At 46.2% G+C, this 24,358-nt stretch overlaps 1 protein-coding gene across 2 annotated transcripts in view; it reads left to right on the top strand.

Moving 5' to 3' along the window:
- LOC129831335 (ephrin type-A receptor 7-like) overlaps positions 1-24,358 on the top strand; it is a 167,685-nt gene that overhangs the window by 130,230 nt on the left and 13,097 nt on the right. The window contains exons 6-10 of one of the 2 annotated variants that reach the window (XM_055894657.1): positions 10,116-10,240; positions 13,193-13,418; positions 13,857-13,965; positions 17,178-17,300; positions 22,601-22,656. In XM_055894657.1, the coding sequence (XP_055750632.1) occupies positions 10,116-10,240; positions 13,193-13,418; positions 13,857-13,965; positions 17,178-17,300; positions 22,601-22,656 (639 nt within the window). The remainder of the gene's footprint in view (positions 1-10,115; positions 10,241-13,192; positions 13,419-13,856; positions 13,966-17,177; positions 17,301-22,600; positions 22,657-24,358) is intronic. The other variant, XM_055894658.1, reaches the window with a different exon arrangement.

Raw genomic sequence — 24,358 nt, 5'->3', positions numbered from 1 at the left:
GTTCTCCGTCGGAGTGTGTTAGTGGTTTAATGTTCCCCCTCGGAGTGTGTTAGTGGTTTAATGTTCTCCCTCGGAGTGTGTTAGTCGTTTAATGTTCTCCCTCGGAGTGTGTTCGTGGTTTAATGTTCCCCCTCGGAGTGTGTTAGTCGTTTAATGTTCTCCCTCGGAGTGTGTTAGTTTTCCCTCGGAGTGTGTTAGTGGTATAATGTTCTCCCTCGGAGTGTGTTAGTGGTATAATGTTCTCCCTCGGAGTGTGTTAGTGGTTTAATGTTCTCCCTCGGAGTGTGTTAGTGGTTTAATGTTCTCCCTCGGAGTGTGTTAGTCGTTTAATGTTCTCCCTCGGAGTGTGTTAGTTTTTCCCTCGGAGTGTGTTAGTGGTATAATGTTCTCCCTCGGAGTGTGTTAGTGGTTTAATGTTCTCCCTCGGAGTGTGTTAGTGGTTTAATGTTCTCCCTTGGAGTGTGTTAGTGGTTTAATGTTCTCCCTCGGAGTATGTTAGTGGTTTAATGTTCTCCCTTGGAGTGTGTTAGTGGTTTAATGTTCTCCGTCGGAGTGTGTTAGTGGTTTAATGTTCTCCCTTGGAGTGTGTTCGTGGTTTAATGTTTCCCCTCGGAGTGTGTTAGTCGTTTAATGTTCTCCCTCGGAGTGTGTTAGTGGTTTAATGTTCTCCCTCAGAGTGTGTTAGTGGTTTAATGTTCTCCCTCGGAGTGTGTTAGTGGTTTAATGTTCCCCCTCGGAGTGTGTTAGTGGTTTAATGTTCTCCCTCGGAGTGTGTTAGTGGTTTAATGTTCCCCCTCGGAGTGTGTTAGTCGTTTAATGTTCTCCCTCGGAGTGTGTTAGTCGTTTAATGTTCACCCTCGGAGTGTGTTCGTGGTTTAATGTTCCCCCTCGGAGTGTGTTAGTCGTTTAATGTTCTCCCTCGGAGTGTGTTAGTTTTCCCTCGGAGTGTGTTAGTGGTATAATGTTCACCCTCGGAGTGTGTTAGTGGTTTAATGTTCTCCCTTGGAGTGTGTTAGTGGTTTAATGTTCTCCCTCGGAGTGTGTTCGTGGTTTAATGTTCCCCCTCGGAGTGTGTTAGTCGTTTAATGTTCGCCCTCGGAGTGTGTTAGTTTTTCCCTCGGAGTGTGTTAGTGGTATAATGTTCTCCCTCGGAGTGTGTTAGTGGTTTAATGTTCTCCCTTGGAGTGTGTTATTGGTATAATGTTCTCCCTCGGAGTGTGTTAGTGGTTTAATGTTCTCCCTTGGAGTGTGTTAGTGGTTTAATGTTCTCCGTCGGATTGTGTTAGTGGTTTAATGTTCTCCCTTGGAGTGTGTTCGTGGTTTAATGTTCCCCCTCGGAGTGTGTTAGTCGTTTAATGTTCTCCCTCGGAGTGTGTTAGTTTTCCCTCGGAGTGTGTTAGTGGTATAATGTTCTCCCTCGGAGTGTGTTAGTGGTTTGATGTTCTCCCTTGGAGTGTGTTAGTGGTATAATGTTCTCCCTCGGAGTGTGTTAGTGGTTTAATGTTCTCCCTCGGAGTGTGTTAGTGGTTTAATGTTCTCCCTCGGAGTGTGTTAGTGGTTTAATGTTCTCCCTCGGAGTGTGTTAGTGGTTTAATGTTCTCCCTCGGAGTGTGTTAGTGGTTTAATGTTCTCCCTCGGAGTGTGTTCGTGGTTTAATGTTCCCCCTCGGAGTGTGTTAGTCGTTTAATGTTCTCCCTCGGAGTGTGTTAGTTTTTCCCTCGGAGTGTGTTAGTGGTATAATGTTCTCCCTCGGAGTGTGTTAGTGGTTTAATGTTCTCCCTTGGAGTGTGTTAGTGGTATAATGTTCTCCCTCGGAGTGTGTTAGTGGTTTAATGTTCTCCCTCGGAGTGTGTTAGTGGTTTAATGTTCTCCCTCGGAGTGTGTTAGTGGTTTAATGTTCTCCCTCGGAGTATGTTAGTGGTTTAATGTTCTCCCTTGGAGTGTGTTAGTGGTTTAATGTTCTCCGTCGGAGTGTGTTAGTGGTTTAATGTTCTCCCTTGGAGTGTGTTAGTGGTTTAATGTTCTCCCTCGGAGTGTGTTAGTAGTTTAATGTTCTCCCTCGGAGTGTGTTAGTGGTTTAATGTTCTCCCTCGGAGTGTGTTAGTCGTTTAATGTTCTCCCTCGGAGTGTGTTAGTTTTTCCCTCGGAGTGTGTTAGTGGCATAATGTTCTCCCTCGGAGTGTGTTAGTGGTTTAATGTTCTCCGTCGGAGTGTGTTAGTGGTTTAATGTTCTCCCTCGGAGTGTGTTAGTGGTTTAATGTTCTCCGTCTGAGTGTGTTAGTGGTTTAATGTTCTCCCTTGGAGTGTGTTAGTGGTTTAATGTTCTCCCTCAGAGTGTGTTAGTGGTTTAATGTTCTCCCTCGGAGTGTGTTAGTGGTTTAATGTTCTCCCTCGGAGTGTGTTAGTCGTTTAATGTTCCCCCTCGGAGTGTGTCAGTGGTTTAATGTTCTCCCTCGGAGTGTGTTAGTCGTTTAATGTTCCCCCTCGGAGTGTGTCAGTGGTTTAATGTTCTCCCTCGGAGTGTGTTAGTGGTTTAATGTTCTCCCTCGGAGTGTGTTCGTGGTTTAATGTTCCCCCTCGGAGTGTGTTAGTCGTTTAATGTTCTCCCTCGGAGTGTGTTAGTTTTCCCTCGGAGTGTGTTAGTGGTTTAATGTTTTCCCTCGGAGTGTGTTAGTGGTATAATGTTCTCCCTCGGAGTGTGTTAGTGGTATAATGTTCTCCGTCGGAGTGTGTTAGTGGTTTAATGTTCTCCCTTGGAGTGTGTTAGTGGTATAATGTTCTCCCTCGGAGTGTGTTAGTGGTTTAATGTTCTCCCTCGGAGTGTGTTAGTGGTTTAATGTTCTCCCTCGGAGTGTGTTAGTGGTTTAATGTTCTCCCTCGGAGTATGTTAGTGGTTTAATGTTCTCCCTCGGAGTGTGTTAGTGGTTTAATGTTCTCCGTCGGAGTGTGTTAGTGGTTTAATGTTCTCCCTCGGAGTGTGTTAGTGGTTTAATGTTCTCCGTCGGAGTGTGTTAGTGGTTTAATGTTCTCCCTCGGAGTGTGTTAGTGGTTTAATGTTCTCCGTCGGAGTGTGTTAGTGGTTTAATGTTCTCCCTTGGAGTGTGTTAGTGGTTTAATGTTCTCCCTCAGAGTGTGTTAGTGGTTTAATGTTCACCCTCGGAGTGTGTTAGTGGTTTAATGTTCTCCCTCGGAGTGTGTTAGTCGTTTAATGTTCCCCCTCGGAGTGTGTTAGTGGTTTAATGTTCTCCCTCGGAGTGTGTTAGTCGTTTAATGTTCTCCCTCGGAGTGTGTTCGTGGTTTAATGTTCCCCCTCGGAGTGTGTTAGTCGTTTAATGTTCTCCCTCGGAGTGTGTTAGTTTTCCCTCGGAGTGTGTTAGTGGTATAATGTTCTCCCTCGGAGTGTGTTAGTGGTTTAATGTTCTCCCTTGGAGTGTGTTAGTGGTATAATGTTCTCCCTCGGAGTGTGTTAGTGGTTTAATGTTCTCCCTCGGAGTGTGTTAGTGGTTTAATGTTCTCCCTCGGAGTGTGTTAGTCGTTTAATGTTCTCCCTCGGAGTGTGTTAGTTTTTCCCTCGGAGTGTGTTAGTGGTATAATGTTCTCCCTCGGAGTGTGTTAGTGGTTTAATGTTCTCCCTTGGAGTGTGTTAGTGGTTTAATGTTCTCCCTCGGAGTATGTTAGTGGTTTAATGTTCTCCCTTGGAGTGTGTTAGTGGTTTAATGTTCTCCGTCGGAGTGTGTTAGTGGTTTAATGTTCTCCCTTGGAGTGTGTTCGTGGTTTAATGTTTTCCCTCGGAGTGTGTTAGTCGTTTAATGTTCCCCCTCGGAGTGTGTTAGTTTTTCCCTCGGAGTGTGTTAGTGGTATAATTTTCTCCCTCGGAGTGTGTTAGTGGTTTAATGTTCTCCCTCGGAGTGTGTTAGTGGTATAATGTTTTCCCTCGGAGTGTGTTAGTGGTTTAATGTTCTCCCTCGGAGTGTGTTAGTGGTTTAATGTTCTCCCTCGGAGTGTGTTAGTGGTTTAATGTTCTCCCTCGGAGTGTGTTAGTGGTTTAATGTTCTCCCTCGGAGTGTGTTAGTCGTTTAATGTTCTCCCTCGGAGTGTGTTAGTTTTTCCCTCGGAGTGTGTTAGTGGCATAATGTTCTCCCTCGGAGTGTGTTAGTGGTTTAATGTTCTCCCTCTGAGTGTGTTAGTGGTTTAATGTTCTCCCTCGGAGTGTGTTAGTCGTTTAATGTTCTCCCTCGGAGTGTGTTAGTTTTTCCCTCGGAGTGTGTTAGTGGTATAATTTTCTCCCTCGGAGTGTGTTAGTGGTTTAATGTTCTCCCTCGGAGTGTGTTAGTCGTTTAATGTTCTCCCCCGGAGTCTGTTAGTGGTTTAATGTTCTCCCTCGGAGTGTGTTAGTGGTTTAATGTTCTCCGTCGGAGTGTGTTAGTGGTTTAATGTTCTCCGTCGGAGTGTGTTAGTGGTTTAATGTTCTCCCTTGGAGTGTGTTAGTGGTTTAATGTTCTCCCTCGGAGTGTGTTAGTGGTTTAATGTTCACCCTCGGAGTGTGTTAGTGGTTTAATGTTCTCCCTCGGAGTGTGTTAGTGGTTTAATGTTCTCCCTTGGAGTGTGTTAGTGGTATAATGTTTTCCCTCGGAGTGTGTTAGTGGTTTAATGTTCTCCCTCGGAGTGTGTTAGTGGTTTAATGTTCTCCCTCGGAGTGTGTTAGTGGTTTAATGTTCTCCCTCGGAGTGTGTTAGTGGTTTAATGTTCTCCCTCGGAGTGTGTTAGTCGTTTAATGTTCTCCCTCGGAGTGTGTTAGTTTTTCCCTCGGAGTGTGTTAGTGGCATAATGTTCTCCCTCGGAGTGTGTTAGTGGTTTAATGTTCTCCCTCTGAGTGTGTTAGTGGTTTAATGTTCTCCCTCGGAGTGTGTTAGTCGTTTAATGTTCTCCCTCGGAGTGTGTTAGTTTTTCCCTCGGAGTGTGTTAGTGGTATAATTTTCTCCCTCGGAGTGTGTTAGTGGTTTAATGTTCTCCCTCGGAGTGTGTTAGTCGTTTAATGTTCTCCCCCGGAGTCTGTTAGTGGTTTAATGTTCTCCCTCGGAGTGTGTTAGTGGTTTAATGTTCTCCGTCGGAGTGTGTTAGTGGTTTAATGTTCTCCGTCGGAGTGTGTTAGTGGTTTAATGTTCTCCCTTGGAGTGTGTTAGTGGTTTAATGTTCTCCCTCGGAGTGTGTTAGTGTTTTTGAGACTGAAGACCAAGCGGTACTACGGCCGCGTCTGGGTATTTGTCCGCAGCTAGGATTCTGTCAGACGGAGTTACGCTGTGAGCCCGACCTCATGTGAGCCAGAGTTTTTAAGCAGTCAGTCTCCATGCATAATTCATCACAAAAGAACAGCAAACAATAGCCGAGCGTTTTAGAAGGCAGAGCAAGTTGACAGTGTGTTCTTGGTGTATCGAATACAGCACTTACTGCTTCAAGTAGTGCCTCTCCCTCTTTCTCGCTCTTCCCTGGTGCTATTGGTCTGTTTGTCCAGTTGGCTGTTTGTGCCCGTCTCTGTCTGTGTGCCTGACTATGCTTATCTGTGTGTGTGTCTCACCATATCATGTATGCCGGGGTGTGTATGTTTGTTTGCAATACAGTATACACTGAGTGTACAAAACATTAGGAACACCTGCTCTTGCCATGACAGACCGACCAGGTGAATCCAGGTGAAAGCTATGATCCCGTATTGGTGTCACTTGTTAAAGCCACTTCAATCGGTGTGGATGAAGAGGAGGAGACGTGTTGAAAATGATTTTTAAGCCTTGGGACGATTGAGACATGGATTCCTTATGTGCCATTCAGAGGGTGAATGGGAAAGACAAAAGATTTAAGTGCCTTTGAACGGGGTATGGTAGTAGGTGTCAGGCGCACCGGTTTGAGTGTGTCAAGAACTGCAACGCTGCTGGGTTTTTCACCTCAACATTTTCCCGCGTGTATCAAGAGTGGTCCACCACCCAAAGGACATCCAGCCAACTTGACACAACTGTGGCAAGCATTGGCGTCAACATGGGCCAGCATCCCTGTGGAACGTTTTCGACACCTTGTAGAGTCCATGTCCCAATGAATTGAGGCTGTTCTGAAAGCTAAAGGGGATACAACTCAATATTAGGAATGATTTGTACACTCAGTGTATATGCTCCTGTGTCTAAAGTTCTTTACGTTAAGGTAGTCTGTTCAATGATTGTACTGTAATCTGTTGAGGCACTTCTGGGTATAGACGGCTGCCTTTTACTGAGATGAGAGTAGGTGGAGATGGATACACACACACACACGCACGCACGCGCGCGTGAGCCAACACGACAATGTATGCTTGCACACACTGTACAAATACACAAACACATGGCAATGCACTTGTGAATGCACATACATTACAAATACACACACACACACACACTCCGAGGATTTCTATCCGATGGCTTCTGTCTTTTACCAGTCCATGTCACTCTATTGTCTCATGATTGAGTTGCAGCCTGTAGTTGCAATTGAACAGGCTGCGTGCAGCCCTCATTAGCTGCCAGTAAGACCCAGACCAATATCAATAATGTATTCTTCTTTTGTTTCTAAAGAGGAGAGATCAAATTAAAGAAGGGAGGGATACTCAGAAAGACCAGGTCGGCCCTGGCTGTGATCCTCGCCTCCAAACGACATCAATACTGGTCCTACTGAAAAGGGAGACGGAAGGGGCATGGTCACATGATTTTGGAACGAGATGTGCGACGAACAGGTGTCCACATACTTTTGGTCATGAAGTGTATTGGTTTGATAGAAAAGAATTGTGTTTGTGAAGGGGGGGAAAGGTGACGGGATCTCGGGAAGATAATAGAAGTGTAATAATAAGGAATGAGGACAGAAATTCAGACTTGAGAGAGTGAAAGAGAGAGTGAAAGAGAGGTTTAGAACGAAAGAGAATTGCACGTATTGAAACATGGATCAACCGATGGCCTGAAAATACATGGCAATGGAAAGAAAATGAATGTCTACTGACTATTTTCTGCTCATTAGCAAAATATGGATTGTGGTAACGAAATAAGGCTTCAACCATAATGGTCTTTGACTGGCAATGAGCTGCACGTTTTAATATTTAATTTGACCTTTATTTAACTAGGCAAGAGAGTCAAGAACAAATTCTTATTTACAATGGCGGCCTACCCCGGCCAAACCCAGACGACGCTGGGCCAATTGTGCGCCGCCCTATGGGACTCCCAATCACGGCCGGATGTGATACAGCCTGGATTCGAACCAAGGACTGTAGTGACACCTCTTGCACTGAGATGCAGTGCCTCAGACCGCTGCGCCACTCGGGAGCCCTAAGTGTTCCTGTAGAGGCTTGAGTGGCAACAAATTTTGCCTTACCTCGTTAATGACTCGTTAATTATAGCTTGGCAAGTGGGCGGAGCTTTCAGAGCATCAGAGGTAACAAGGGACGTTTTCCTGGTCACCTCAGGTCATGTGGTAAAGTATTTCTCATAGAATGTGGAAATATACTTTTGCAGTCTTCATGTTCAGTGTTACAACAGTGCATGTACTGGATATTATTGAGTCAGAAGCAAATGTTCTGAGGAGGGCAGAGTCTCAGAGGGAGAGAACCAACCACCTTGGTTGGTGCTTCTGTCACCAACCAAGGAGGGCCTACAGCAGCACCTAGATCTTCTGCACAGATTCTGTCAGACCTGGGCCCTGACAGTAAATCTCAGTAAGACCAAAATAATGGTGTTCCAAAAAAGGTCCAGTCGCCAGGACCACAAATTCCATCTAGACACCGTTGCCCTAGAGCACACAAAAAACTATACATACCTCGGCCTAAACATCAGCACCACAGGTAACTTCCACAAAGCTGTGAACGATCTGAGAGACAAGGCAAGAAGGGCATTCTATGCCATCAAGAGGAACATAAATTTCAACATACCAATTAGGATCTGGCTAAAAATACTTGAATCAGTCATAGAGCCCATTGCCCTTTATGGTTGTGAGGTCTGGGGTCCGCTCACCAACCAAGATTTCACAAAATGGGGCAAACACCAAATTGAGACTCTGCATGCAGAATTCTGCAAAAATATCCTCCGTGTACAACGTAGAACACCAAATAATGCATGCAGAGCAGAATTGGTCCGATACCCACTAATTATCAAAATCCAGAAAAGAGACGTTCAATTCTACAACCACCTAAAAGGAAGCGATTCCCAAACCTTCCATAACAAAGCCATCACCTACAGAGAGATGAACCTGGAGAAGAGTCCCCTAAGCAAGCTGGTCCTAGAGCTCTGTTCACAAACACAAACACACCCCACAGAGCCCCAGGACAACAGCACAATTAGACCCAACCAAATCATGAGAAAACAAAAAGATAATTACTTGACACATTGGAAAGAATTAACAAAAAAACAGAGCAAACTAGAATGCTATTTGGCCCTAAACAGAGAGTACACAGTGGCAGAATACCTGACCACTGTGACTGACCCAAACTTAAGGAAAGCTTTGACTATGTACAGACTCAGTGAGCATAGCCTTGCTATTGAGAAAGGCCGCCGTAGGCAGACATGGCTCTCAAGAGAAGACAGGCTATGTGCACACTGCCCACAAAATGAGGTGGAAACCGAGCTGCACTTCCTAACCTCCTGCCCAATGTATGACCATATTAGAGACACATATTTCCCTCAGATCACACAGATCCACAAAGAATTCGAAAACAAATCCAATTTTGATAAACTCCCATATCTACTGGGTGGAATTCCACAGTGTGCCATCACAGCAGCAAGATTTGTGACCTGTTGCCACAAGAAAAGGGCAACCAGTGAAGAACAAACACCATTGTAAATACAACCCATATTTATGCTTACTTATTTTAACTTGTGTGCTTTAACCATTTGTACATTGTTACAACACTGTATATATGTAATATGACACTTGTAATGTCTTTATTGTTTTGAAACTTCTGTATGTGTAATGTTTACTGTTATTTCGTTTTGTTTGTTTCACTTTTGTCTATTGTCTACCTCACTTGCTTTGGCAATGTTAACACATGTTTCCCATGCCAATAAAGCCCCTTGAATTGAATTGAATTGAATTGAACATCTCCACCCACCCTCCAGCCATCAATAAATACAAAGATGTATCTTCGTCCATATCTGTATGGAGACCCACTCCACTCACTGCTAACATCATAACACTTGTATCATCAAATCAAATCAAATGTATTTATATAGCCCTTCGTACATCAGCTGATATCTCAAAGTGCTGTACAGAAACCCAGCCTAAAACCCCAAACAGCAACAACTGCAGGTGTAGAAGCACGGTGGCTAGAAAAAACTCCCTAGAAAGGCCAAAACCTAGGAAGAAACCTAGAGAGGAACCAGGCTATGAGGGGTGGCCAGTCCTCTTCTGGCTGTGCCGGGTGGAGATTATAACAGAACATGGCCAAGATGTTCAAATGTTCATATAAATGTTCATATTTTCCAGCATGGTTAAATAATAATAATCACAGTAGTTGCAGCACCTCAGGAGTAAATGTCAGTTGGCTTTTCATAGCCGATCATTAAGAGTATCTCTACCGCTCCTGCTGTCTCTAGAGAGTTGAAAACAGCAGGTCTGGGACAGGTAGCACGTCCGGTGAACCTGTCAGGGTTCCATAGCCGCAGGCAGAACAGTTGAAACTGGAGCAGCAGCACGGCCAGGTGGACTGGGGACAGCAAGGAATCATCATGTCAGGTCATCCTGAGGCATGGTCCTAGGGCTCAGGTCCTCCGAGAGAGAGAAAGAAAGAGAGAACTAGAGAGAGCATACTTAAATTCACACAGGACACCGGATAAGACAGTACAAGTACTCCAGATATAACAAACTGACCCTAGCCCCCCGACACATAAACTAATGCAGCATAAATACTGGAGGCTGAGACAGGAGGGGTCAGGAGACACTGTGGCCCCATCCGACGATACCCCCGGACAGGGCCAACCAGGAAGGATATATGTATGACTTCAATGCAGTCGTCCCAGACAGAACTTCGACAAATGCATTTCATTAATTATTTTCTTCTCTCCCTTTCACCCGACTCCCCCCCCCCTCCTCTGTCCTTTCCCCTTCTCTCTTTTTCTCACTAGCGCCGTCTCTGGTGAGTGAGTTGCATGCGGAGAAGATTGAGCAGCGCAGCCTCACCCTGGTGTGGCGGGAACCGAGCTACCCCAACAGCAGCCGCACCGAGTACGAGATCAAGTACTACGAAAAGGTAACGCCGTCAACTCCGTCATATACGGTCACATTTCAACTGTTAACTCCGTCATATACGGTCACATTTCAACTGTCAACTCCGTCATATACGGTCACATTTCAACTGTCAACGCCGTCATATACGGTCACATTTCAACTGTCAATGCCGTCATATACGGTCACATTTCAACTGTCAACGCCGTCATATACGGTCACATTTCAACTGTCAACGCCGTCATATACGGTCACATTTCAACTGTCAATTCCGTCACATTTCGACTGTCAATTCCGTCACATTTCAACTGTCAACGCCGTCATATACGGTCACATTTCAACTGTCAACGCCGTCATATTTGGTCAACTCCGTCACAAACGACACTTTGAAAAAATGTTACTCCATCACACTCGCAACTCCATCGCGTTGCATTTAATCTCAAGTCCGCTCTTTCACGCATTCAACGACGCTACTCCGTCGCACTCCCTCTCAATTAAACTCGGTCACACTCTCAACTCATCTCTTGGCCCACTCCTTCTTTTAAGTCGTCTCTCTTTCTGTTACACTATTTTGGCACTGCATTATCTCCCTCCATCACATCCCACTCTTGGGAGCACATCCATCTCTCAATTCCACCATGTCCACTATTAATGGTCTCTCCACAGGGACTCTCATTGCGCCTGTCAGTCTATCTCGGTGTGCTCTTTTCGCTCTTCGCATCTCTCCACACGTACGACAGCGTTAAAGAGCAGACGCCTCCAAATCCTCATTACCGCGCGATGACAAGCAAACAGGGGCGCACGCACACACACTCGCACGCGTTCAAAGACATGCTTGCAAATCATAGGGCTTTGGCTACCTTAAAGCTTTGTGATTGGTGATTGGTGAGTTCTCTCCATTCACTATGTTGCTTTGACGCTGACGGCCACGCGTTAACCTTTAGAATCAAAGCCATTTTAAATCACACAAGTCTGATTTAAAATAGAGCCTATGTAAAAAATAGATATATATATATAATTTAAAAAACAATGTAAATAAAAATATATATCACACACACACAGTAACAGTCAAAAGTTTGGACACCTACTCATTCAAGGGTTTTTTCTTTATTTTTACTATTTTCTACATTGTAGAATAATAATGAAGACATCAAAACACATATGAACCATGTAGTAACCAAAAAAGTTTTTAAAAATCGAAATATATTTTAGATTCTTCAACTAGCCACCCTTTGCCTTGATGACAGCTTTGGACACTCTTGACATTCTCTCAACCAGCTTCACCTGGAATGCTTTGCCAACAGTCTTGAAGGAGTTCGCACATATGCTGAGCACTTGTTGGCTGCTTTTCCTTCACTCTGCGGTCCAACTCATCCCAAACCATCTCAATTCGGTTGAGGTCAGGTGATTGTGGAGGCCAAGTCATCTGATGCAGCATTCCATCACTCTCCTTATTGATCAAATAGCTCTTACACAGCCTGGAGGTGTGTTGGGTCATTGTCATGTTGAAAACAAATGACAGTCCCACTAAGCACAAACCATATGGGATGGTGTATCATTGCAGAATGCTGTGGTAGCCATGCTGACTAAGCACCATCACACCACCTCCTCCATGCTTCACGGTGGGAACTACACATGCAGAAATCATCCGTTCACCTACTCTGAGTCCAGTCCACAAAGACACAGTTGTTGGAACCAAAAATATCAAATTTGGACTCATCAGACCAAAGGACAGATTTCCACCGGTCTAATGTCCATTGCTCGTGTTTCTTGGCCCAAGCAAGTCTCTTCTTTATTATTGGCGTCCTTTAGTAGTGGTTTCTTTGCAGCAGTTGGACCATGAAGGCCTTATTCACACAGTCTCCTCTGAACAGTTGATGTTGATGTGTCTGTTACTTGAACTCTGTTGAAGCATTTATTTGGACTGCAATCTGAGGTGCAGTTAACTCTAATGAATGTATCCTCTGAAGCAGAGTTAACTCTGGGTCTTCCTGTCCTGTGGCGGTCCTCGTGAGAGCCAGTTTCATCATAGCGCTTGATGGTTTTTGCGACTGTATTTGAAGAGACTTTCAAAGGTCTTGAGTGACTGAGCATCACGTCTTAAAGCAATGATGGACTGTCGTTTCTCTTTGCTTATTTGAGCTGTTGTTGCCATAATATGGACTTGGTCTTTCACCAAATAGGGCTATCTTCTGTATACCACCCCTACCTTGTCACAACACAACTGATTGGCTCAAACGCATTAAGAAGGAAAGAAATTCTACAAATGAACTTTTAACAAGGCACAGGGTGGCTTAATTGAAATGCATTCCAGGTGACTACTTCATGAAGCTGGTTGAGAGAATGCCAAGAGTGTGCAAAGCTGTCATCAAGGCAAAGGGTGGCTACTTTGAAGAATCTCAAATATAAAATATATTTTGATTACTACACTTTTCTGGTTACTACATGATTCCATATGTGTTCTTTCCTCGTTTTGATGTCTTCACTATTATTCTACATTGTAGGTAATAGTAAAAATGAAGAAAACTCTGGAATGAGCAGGTGTGTCCACACTCTTGACTGGTACTGTAGATGTTTTATTGTCACATAGACCTGATAGGTGCAGTGACATGTGTTGTTTAACAGGGTCAGTGCCTTGCTCAAGGGCACTGGCCCAATGCTCTCCGAGTGATCTAGTGACATGTAAAGACCCCACTCGAAACAACAAATGGGAGGAAAAGTTAATTGTTCAAATATAATTGTGTATTTGATCCAAAGCGACTTAGTCATGCGTGTGTGCGTACATTTTACGGACATGCGGTCCTGGGAATCTAACCCACTGTCCTGGCTTTGCGAGCGCCTTGCTCTTCCCACTGAGCTCCAAAGGAAAATGTAAAAAAAAAAATTTTTTAAACTTTAAAAACAAATGACGTGTTTTGCTTGGTGCTCTCGTAGTTCCAACGTTCTTTCCTGCCACTCTCTCTCCTTCCTCATTCAGGAACAGAAGGACAAGAGCTACTCAACGGTCAAGACGGCCGCCACCCGCATCAGCGTCAACAACCTCAAGGCCGGCACCACCTACGTCTTCCTCATCCGCCCCTTCTCCACCCCGGCCCCCTCCTCCTCCCTCCTCTCCGCCTCGTCCTCCTCCTCTTCCTCCTCCCCCTCTCCCATCGACTACGGAGGCTACAGCTCTCCCCTGGAGCTGCAGACGCTTGGTGAATGTGAGTATGGACGTTCCTCCCTCCTTTTCCTCGACTATCTCGTTCTAATGCCGCGAGGCAGCTTAGGTTATGGTTGTGCCGGCGTCCGGCCAGCCCTCACAATGATGGCCTCGTGTTTGCTAAAGACTGAGGTGTGTGTGTGGATGGGGATGTGCAAGGCTCCAGGATTTTGAAATCAAGCAGTGAAATGGCTCTTCTTTTTGCTCTGTGATAGGGTGTCCCTTTATTGTCATATGTTTGTTTGTTTGTGTGTGTGTGTGTGTGTGTGTGTGTGTGTGTGTGTGTATGTGTGTGTGTGTGTGTGTGTGTGTGTGTGTGTGTGTGTGTGTGTGTGTGTGTGTGTGTGTGTGTGTGTGTGTGTGTGTGTGTGTGTGTGTGTGTGTGTGTTTATTCTCCCATGTGCCTGCTCTGAAACAATATGTCTGTTCCAATCCACAGTGGCGCTGGCGTCCAGTGAGCAGAACCCAGTAATCATCATCGTGGTGGTGTCTGTGGCCGCCCTCATCATGCTGCTCTCTATGGGAGTGGGCCTGCTCCTCTGGAGAAGGTACACACACACACACATACAGGCACACTCATACAGATATACACAACGTGCGCACACACACGAACAAACAATCTGAAGAATGTACACGCACACACAGAATAAACACACTCATACTGGTATACACAACGTGCGCACACACACACACGTACACACACACAGGCACACACACATACACACACACAGGCACACACACACACACACACACAGGCACACACACACACATACAGGCACACTCATACAGATATACACAACGTGCACACACACACACAAACAAACAATCTGAAGAAAGTACACGCACACACACAACACACACAGTACAAACACACTCATACTGGTATACACAACGTGCGCGCACACACACACACACACACACAATTACATCTGAAGAAGGTACACACACACATAATATGCACACACACACATACTTCTAAACACACACACACTCTGTCACTGCTCATGCTACTCCATCATAATCCTGATTACAATAATCCAATGACTAGAAGCACTCTGCCTCAAAGCATGTAATCACATTGAGAAGAGCTTTAATGCATGTTCAATCAGCTGTGTTCAGAGCCACTGTAATGTAGAGCATTAACAAGCAATATTAGACGCTTGTCAATGCTGGGGTAGCCATGCTAAACGGGTGCATCGGCTAACTCGGGACCTTTTCATGATTTCAATTCGACCTATCCTCTTAGGGTAACGTACAGTATACAGCTAAGTCATTTCAATAGAATTTGGCTTGCGCTCTTACTTTGTAATTCATAGTTTTCTGTACAATTATTTACAGTTGTCATGCACAATTGAGGACTTTGGTTACCAATGTAGTAACTACATGACATAAGGGCATTGTGTCTAAAGCACATGTGTGTTTTATTCAGGTCGGTGGAGACACGGAAAGTGCTTTTCCTGCTTGCCATTCCATCTCTGTGCACTTTCACATCTGTTCAGGTCTATTGAAGAAAAAAAAACAACTCACACGCCCACACACACTCCCCCGCACCCTCACACACATGCCCCGGCGGGTTGGCATGCAGAACCACACTCCCACGCAGTCGCACACAATTACACACGGCCGCAATCAGATTTGACCCATTTGGTTGACTCTCTTATACAGAGCCATTCACAGTCGGTGTGTTGAACATGTCGCCTGAACCTTCACAAACTGTTAGTCTTCTCAGTAAGATAGGAACACGTGATGTACACACACACACACGTACACACACACACACGTACACACACACACACACGTACACACACACACACGTACACACGTACACACACACGTACACACACACGTACAGACACACACACACACACACACACACACACACACCCACTGCAGATCTATCACCCTGATCTGATAGCATTGCTCCTTTCAGACAGTGTATTTGTGTAGAGGAATCTCTGATTATACCAACCATCTATTTCCTTCTATTTTTCTCCTGCTCCACATTGATCTGGGAGATGGAAATGGATTAGATGGAGGGAGTGTGAAATGTCTCCCGTTCCTTCATTCACGCCAACACGACACGTTGAGGAGGAACTGTCAATCGCACGCGCGCGCTTATTTCGCATACCCACGGCACACACTCACACGCGCGCACACAGGGATACGTTGCACCTCGCGGGCGCAATTCCCGCCCTCACACCGACATGCTTTATGAATCCCACACACGCTCACCTAGATACTGTACTTTATGGACGCATGCCTACCGACACGTTCAAGGACACGATCCTGCGGACACCACGCCCTGTCCCGAATCCCTACCAGCGTGCAACCAATTGTCCTTCGCTGAGAATGGATCTATTCCAAGCGGTTCCTCCAGAACGCTTGCATCATTCGTCAGTCTATGAGAATGCGGTTATTAGCCGTCTCTTTATGTCTCGACCACAGGCAAAGACAAATGGGTTGATACCTCAATTACCATGCTTCCTCGTTTGCAAATATGGCTGACCCCCGATATCCCCACGGGGCTTACAGATGATCTGCTCACTGAGACGGACACACACACACACACTCTGTCTGTCCACGTAGACTACGTCCACTTGAATGAAATGGCCCTGTCAAATCAAGCGGTTTTAAATTGTTTGGAGTCGGCTAGATGTTTTGCCTAGGGGTCATATGGTGTGTACATGAATATTCGCCATCCCTCCTCCAGACACTCCCTCCTCCCCCTTCCTCTTAGAGACCAGTTATGGATACATTACTGGAACACACACACACACACACACACACACACACACACACATATATAGTGGAGATTTTGTCATAGTCATGCACACACCGACACGCTCAGTTATTGCCATACTTCATATAAAAAACGAATAGTTTCCTGCTTTAATTTAGGTAAGCATGAACAGACCGATGCATCACACACAGACACAGAGTTCGTTCTTGCGTGACAGAGTTTGGTAGTGCCAAGGTTTCAGGGCAGCAGCCCCTAATCTCTTCAGGAAGTTCAGGCTTGGCTGGTCAGAGCACTGATTGTTTACCCTCTGCTGCCTCCGGACAGACACCGTTGGTCACACGGTCAGTTGAGAGGGGGGGATCGAGGGAGAAAAAAGAAAAAGTAGCATGAAGAAAAGAAAGAACGATCAGCATAAGTGGAAGGCCTGTGACACAATCATAGGAGGGGTGTATGAGACGGATCTCTTGTCTCGCTTGCTGCACGCCTGGTACACACCAGTGCTGTCCACTCAGTGTTCTCCTCCAATGGCCAGCACTCTCCTCCATTCTGGATCCGCCCCCTGTGCTCCACTACCTTTCTATTTCCTCTTTTTGCTTTGCTCACTTCCTACTTGCACACCTGACCTATAGTGCCCGATGTCCCTCGCCCCCTCAGCCTAGCTCCTCCCTTTCCCTTTTATATCAGCACCTGTGAGGCTCTCTATGCTCTTCACAAGGTCAATCCCACTACTCTAAAATTGCCTTTTTTACAGAGAATTTCCCATATGTTGGCAGACTACATTGCAGTCTAATGTGCTACTCACAGGAAGAGATGAGGTATTATTGCCAATTAAATTCTGAATCTCAAGCCTAGTTTGCCAAACTCTTCGGTATGTCTAGGCTCTGGGTGAAAGCACCATGAGTACCTTCTGGTTTACATCCAGCCTGTCCTATTACGTCATTTACACCTGCCCTGTAGCCAATGAGGAGAGAGGATGTGACTTAGCCCTGCCCCCTCCCCTTCTTCTCTTCTACCCAGCAGTCTCTCGTCCAGCTCCTCCAACATAGCTCCTACTAGCGTGGTGCTGCTCTCCACCTCCTTCTCCACTCTTCCTCCTCCTCCTCTTCCTCCTCTTTCTCCCTACTGTCAGCTGTCAACCCCCAGGTACAGGCATGTCTGCACTCCTCCCCCGCTCCTCCCTACTTCCTGTCATCCTTTTGTTTGGACCATTCTTCCTCTCTTTCACCCTCGTTCTTTTCCTGCCTGACCCAGTCCACCCCGCCCCTCCGCCCCAGTCTAGACAGAGAGAGACGCAACGAAGCTGCCCAATCCTCTCCCAGAGTGTGTACTTGAATGTGTATTCTGTGTTGATGTCTATTGTGGTGCTGAACAGGGCTCATCTGGGAAAGAGACCGTGGTCTCGGCATTGACTCCATGTCAGCATCGAGGTTAATTAATCATATAAAAAGGACCTTGGGCCTGGTTCCATTCGGACCCCTTCCCGTTTGGAGTTCCCAGGTGGAAATGTATACACTACAGTGGAGGCTCCACGTGAAATGTCGGAGGGCCAGGTGGAGCTTACACCTGTCTGTGAAAGCTGCAGGTGTAGGGGATCAAATGGAACCAGGCCGTTGTATGCCTTTTGCTCTCTTGCCCTATCTCTCTCTGCATGCGTCTGCTGGTTGGTCCTGACAGATTGGCCCTATAGGCTTGCCTTATTTTCCCCGCTCCTCTCTCTCTGGCCCTGCTAGTTAAGAGTCTGTATGTGTCAGGTCCCCCCCCCCCCCCCCCCCCCCCCCCCACCACCACCAAACCTGTCTTTCCCATCACACCGTGTGCATGCACTGGCGATACGGCTTGACGTGCGCATTAACACACTCGAACAAGGACGCTCACACACACGTGGACAGACGCACGCATTAACAAGCACACACACACACACACGACAGACAGCCAGACACACTTACACGGACGTGCATTCACACACTACAGACATATTGTACACCCTAATGCACAGCTGCGATCACACAAACACAACGACGTGCACTCACACACTGTTGTATATTGTACATCACAGGCGGCTGGTGGCACCTTAAATTGGGAGGACGGGCTCGTAGTGATGGCTGGAACGGAATAAATGGAATGGTATTAAACACATGGTTTCGATGTGTTGGACCCCATTCCATTTACTCCATTCAAGGCATTATTATGAGATGTCCTCCCTTCACCAGCCTCCTGTGTTTATTATATAGGTATGCACATATTTAGCCTTTAGCTCTGCCAGGCCCGGTGTCTTTCTTTTGTGTCAAACTGGTTGTGAGTGACGGACCACTCAATCTCTACATGCTTCCCTTCGACTCGAACTGTAACTTCAATCAAGGCCTCTGTCCTCATCTTGATCCCGTATTGTGCCTGCGTGCATGGTGGCCAAACAGAATGCCTGGCTCTGGCTGTCCCCATTCTGTTCTTAATGTCTCACTCTGGTGGTCCTAACACTCCTGTTGTGTTCGTTTCGTGTTAATTCCTTCTGTGTTCCCGGTCCAAAATGACCGCCCCGTTATAGCCGATTTATAAATCCATATATTATCACCTCATGTTGTGTTAGATCTTTTTGTCAACTTAAGTTCTTGTGAACATTACAAGTTTTGAACTTCTATTTATGGCCTGTAGGCCACATTGACCTGAGCTCATACAACTCGTTTTTGAGTTAAAAAAGCATAATGTATGGATTATTTTGACTATAACAAATACTCAGATGAAACAAATCAAAGTTTATTTGTCACGTGCGCTGAATACAACCGGTGTAGACCTTACAGTGAAATGCTTACTTACAGGCTCTAACCAATAGTGCAAAAAAGGTATCAGGTGAACAATAGGTAGGTAAAGCAATAAAACAACAGTAAAAAGACAGGCTATAAAAGTAGTGAGGCTATCAAAGTAGCAAGGCTACATACAGACACCGGTTAGTCAGGCTGATTGAGGTAGTATGTACATGTAGAAATGGTTAAAGTGACTATGCATATATGATGAACAGAGAGTAGCAGTAGCGTAAAAGAGGGGTTGGCGGGTGGCAGGACACAATGCAGATAGCCCGGTTAGCCAATGTGCGGGGGCACTGGTTGGTCGGCCCAATTGAGGTAGTATGTACATGAATGTATAGTTATAGTGACTATGCATATAAGATAAACAGAGAGTAGCAGCAGCGTAAAAAGAGGGGTTGCAGGGGGGGCTCACAATGAAAATAGTCCGGGTAGCCATTTGATTACCTGATCATGAGTCTTATGGCTTGGGGGTAAAAACTGTTGAAAAACCTTTTTGTCCTAGATTTGGCACTCCGGTACCACTTGCCATGCGGTAGTAGAGAGAACAGCCTATGACTGGGGTGGCTGAGGTCTTTGACAATTTTTAGGGCCTTCCTCTGACACCGCCTGGTGTAGAGGTCCTGGATGACAGGCAGCTTAGCCCCAGTGATGTACTGGGCCGTACGCACTACCCTTTGTAGTGCCTTGCGGTTAGAGGCCAAGCAATTGCCGTACTAGGCAGTGATACAACCAGTCAGGATGCTCTCGATGTTGCAGCTGTAGAACCTTTTGAGGATCTCAGGACCCATGCCAAATCTTTTTAGTTTCCTGAGGGGGAATAGGCTTTGTCATGCCCTCTTCACGACTGTCTTGGTGTGTTTGGACCATTCTAGTTTGTTGTTGATGTGGACACCAAGGAACTTGAAGCTCTCAACCTGCTCCACTACAGCCCCGTCGATGAGAATGGGGGCCTGCTCGGTCCTCCTTTTCCTGTAGTCCACAATCATCTCCTTAGTCTTGGTTACATTGAGGGATAGGTTGTTATTCTGGCACCACCCGGTCAGTTCTCTGACCTCCCCCCTATAGGCTGTCTCGTCGTTGTCGGTGATCAGGCCCACCACTATTGTGTCGTCTGCAAAATTAATGATGGTGTTGGAGTCGTGCCTGGCCATGCAGTCGTGGGTGAACAGGGAGTACAGGAGGGGACTGAGCACGCACCCCTGGGGAGCTCCAGTGTTGAGGATCAGCATGGCAGATGTGTTGCTACTTACCCTCACCACCTGGGGGCGGCCTGTCAGGAAGTCCAGGATCCAGTTGCAGAGGGAGGTGTTCAGTCCCAGGATTCTTAGCTTAGTGATGATCTTTAAGAGCACTATGGTGTTGAACGCTGAGCTGTAGTCAATGAATAGCATTCTCACATAAGTGTTCCTTTTGTCCAGGTGGGAAAGGGCAGTGTGGAGTGCAATAGAGATTGCATCATTTGTAAATCTGTTTGGGCGGTATGCAAATTGGAGTGGGTCTAGGGTTTCTGGGATAATGATGTTGATGTGAGCCATGACCAACCTTTCAAAGCACTTCATGGCTACAGACGTGAGTGCTACGGGTCTGTAGTAGTCACTGGGCAGCTCGTAGCTTTTCTTCCCTTTGTAGTCTGTAATAGTTTGCAAGCCCTGCCACATAAGACGAGCGTCGGCGCTGGTGTAGTATGATTCAATCTTAGCCCTGTATTGACGCTTTGCCTGTTTGATGGTGCGTCGCAGGGCATAGCAGGATTTCTTGTAAGCTTCCGGGTTAGAGTCCCGCACCTTGAAAGCGGCAGCTCTACCCTTTGGCTCAGTGCGAATGTTGCCTGTAATCCATGGCTTCTGGTTGGGGTATGTACGAACAGTCACTGTGGGGACGACGTCCTCGATGCACATATTGATAAAGCCAGTGACTGATGTGGTGTACTCCTCTATGTCATCGGAAGAATCCCGGAACATGTTTCAGTTTGTGATAGCAAAACAGTCCTGTAGTTTAGCATCTGCTTCATCTGACCACTTTTTTATAGACCGAGTCACTGGTGCTTCCTGCTTTAATTTTTGCTTATAAGCTGGAAAAAGGAGGATAGAGTTGTGGTCGGATTTACCAAATGGAGGGCGAGGTGTACAGGTGATTTAGAATTTTTTTCCCTCTGGTTGCACATTTAACATGTTGATGGAAATTTGGTAAAACTGATTTAAGTTTCCCTGCATTAAAGTCTCCGGCCACTAGGAGCGCCGCCTCTGGGTGAGTGGTTTCCTGTTTGCCTATTTCCTTATACAGCTGACTGAGTGCGGTCTTAGTGCCAGCATCTGTCTGTGGCGGTAAATAAACAGCCACGAAAAGTATAGCTGAAAACTCTCTAGGCAAGTTGTGCTATTTATCACAGACTACTTCACTGTCAGTTTCCTGGCCTCTCTCCTCCTCGCCAGTGTCATGATCAAAGATATGAACAAGAGCCTCACATACAGTATATCGTTTGATCATTGTGCGGCTGAATTGTGAGCAAGGCCTCAAAAAAGCTTCATATACCAGAGCTGCGAGAAAAGCTCTATATATTATTGAAACAATGTTGTGATTGTTTGTGAGAATGCCAACAGGTGTGGTTCCCATTGGGGAAAGATTCTATTGGGGAAAGGTTCCCGTGGGGGTTGCCATGGAAGCCAAGAAGGGGAGCAAGGTGTGTGTGTGTGTGTGTGTGTGTGTGTGTGTGTGTGTGTGTGTGTGTGTGTGTGTGTGTGTGTGTGTGTGTGTGTGTGTGTGTGTGTGTGTGTGTGTGTGTGTGTGTGTGTGTGTGTGTGTGTTCAAACACACATGCATGTGGGGGTCTTGGAGAGGTAGTGTGTCCATCTGATGAATGGGCATGTGGCTGAATTTTATACACTAATTATATTCCCACCCATTCATTTCTAATGACCGGACATTTTTGACTTGGAACACCACAGGTGTACAAAAGTTAAATAAAACACCCAGAATGTCATGAAAATCATCAAAATGTGTTTTGTGTGTTCAGATGCCCTGTGTGGACAAAGTCATGGAACCTGATGAAAATCAGATTAAAGGAACTACATTTTTCAGAGAGAGAACTTGGAAATCGTTCCAATTCGACCAGAACACAACAGGAGGGTTAAGAGGAAGGCCCTGAACTCTCTCTCTCTCTTGAGTTGGAAAGCCCCACCAATTAGACACCTTCTCTACTTTACTACTTTAGGACCCCCTGTGGAGGCACAGGATGAGCAATGTGACAGGAAGTGTGTAGAGCTCATTAGAACAGGATGAGCGTGTGTTTGGGGGTTTAAGTGGGGGGGGGGGGGGGGGGGGGGGGGGGGGGGGGGGGGGGGATATTTATGCAGGAGTGTGTGCCTGCGGAAATGTGCAAACTATGAGTGTTTGCCCATGTGTGTCCACTCAAACAAAGCAGGTTTGATTTCCACAGTAGATGCCCAGTTTCAGAAGTGAGTTTTGTCCAGCCAGTTCCACTGAACAACAGGGGGGGGCTCTACCATTGATCCAAGTTCCAATTCACTGATGTCCAGAAACCTATTCTCATTTCCAAGAGGGATTGAAGACTTGTATCAATCGATTTTTGTATCGTTAGTGATGTGTTACGTCTGTGTGGCTTTGTTTGTTCCCTCCCTGCAGACAATGTGGATACAGCAAGGCCAGTCAAGAGGGAGACGAGGAGCTCTACTTCCAATGTGAGTAACTGTGGCGACACACTCTCCCTCTCTGTGTGTGTGTGTGTGTGTGTGTGTGTGTGTGTGTGTGTGTGTGTGTGTGTGTGTGTGTGTGTGTGTGTGTGTGTGTGTGTGTGTGTGTGTGTGTGTGTGTGTGTGTGTGTGTGTGTCTGCACTCTACGGATGGAGGAGGAATCTGTCAGTGTGTGTTGCCTGCATGCATGTGACCGAGAGAGATTACGTGTGAAGTATTAACTTGTGCGTGGCCATTAATGCTTCATTCGGCGTGTGTGTTTAGGCTACACTGGACACACTGCTCCAGCCCCTTAGATGGTGTGTGAGGCGGATATGTGATGGAGAGAGATGGAAATAAATAGGGATGGAGGGAGGGAGGAGGATGAGAGGGGGAATGGGGAGAGGGGAATTGATAGATGGAACAAAGACAACGAAGGAGGAGTAAGAAGACAGAGAGTGGGGGCCGGTCAGATGATTTGCCGTCCCCCGAGAAGGAAGGATTTGAATGTTTGTCGCAAACTTTTGCCGTTGCCCGTGTCTCTGTTTTTACATCAACCTTTTTGAAAAGCTTTGTTTGACAGATTGAGGGCGGTTTGACATTTTTCCTGTGTGTGTCTGTGTGTGTGTGTGTGTGTGTGCGTGCGTGCGTTGGGAATTAAATATGCCCGGAAAATGACACTCCATCAGCTGACGAGCTCACACTTTCTCTCAGACGTGAACAAATGCAGACAGACAACTACACACACTAAAAGCGTAAACACACACACGCTGACACACGTACTCACTCCCCCACCTCCCCCTTGACAACAATACGTTTGTAGTCTCTCGGGAGCCCCTCCAGCACAGTGTTTCCCTACCCTGGACCTCGAGTATCCCCAACAGTACTGTAGTCCTGGACAACACTGTTCTAGCATGCTGTACTGTATGTTGCTGCCCATCTAACCCATCAGTTATGACATGGAGCTGTTTCCTCCCCCATCGGTGGGTCTAATTACGTCTGTGTGTGTGTGTGTGTGTGTGTGTGTGTGTGTGTGTGTGTGTGTGTGTGTGTGTGTGTGCATGCCTTCATGTGTGTGTGTGCATGCCTTCATGCGTGTGTGTCTCCCGTGCAATCATGCAATGTTAATATGCGTTAATCCCCCCCCCCCAATCGCTTGTGGCAAAGACACGGTTAACCCTGAAACGAATCAGCTACACAAAAAAGCCCAAGCAGGGAGAGAGAGAAAAATGAATCAAAACTGGTGTTGGCCTGCTTTAAATAAATGTAACAACTCCTCCACTGGGCTGTTGTGTGGTTACACAACCCATTGCTCTGGAAAAGAGGATATTCGATCCTTCCACTTAACACTGGCCAGCTGGAATGTAGAAGCTTTCATTTTCTCTGCAATCAGACTGTGTGTGTGTGTGTGTGTGTGTGTGTGTGTGTGTGTGTGTGTGTGTGTGTGTGTGTGTGTGTGTGTGTGTGTGTGTGTGTGTGTGTGTGTGTGTGTGTGTGTGTGTGTGTGTGTGTGTGTGTGTGATCAATAAGCTGTTATGAGACAGTGAGTCGAGACCTGGTCGATTTAGAGTTGTAATCACATTTCAGAACCAGTCTGGTCCAAAGGCTTCTGGGAAGGCCCGGCTTCTTAGGTAGAAGTAGGGCCTAAGTACCACTGGTTTTGAATCATCAGAATAATTAAGTCGTGAGTAGAAGTCCAATTTGAGGTTT

This window comes from Salvelinus fontinalis, chromosome 32, assembly GCF_029448725.1.
Source record: "Salvelinus fontinalis isolate EN_2023a chromosome 32, ASM2944872v1, whole genome shotgun sequence".
Classification (NCBI taxonomy): Eukaryota; Metazoa; Chordata; class Actinopteri; order Salmoniformes; family Salmonidae; genus Salvelinus; species Salvelinus fontinalis.
The sequence above is the reverse complement of the archived record's forward strand: the minus strand, read 5'-3'. Positions and strand labels throughout refer to the sequence as shown.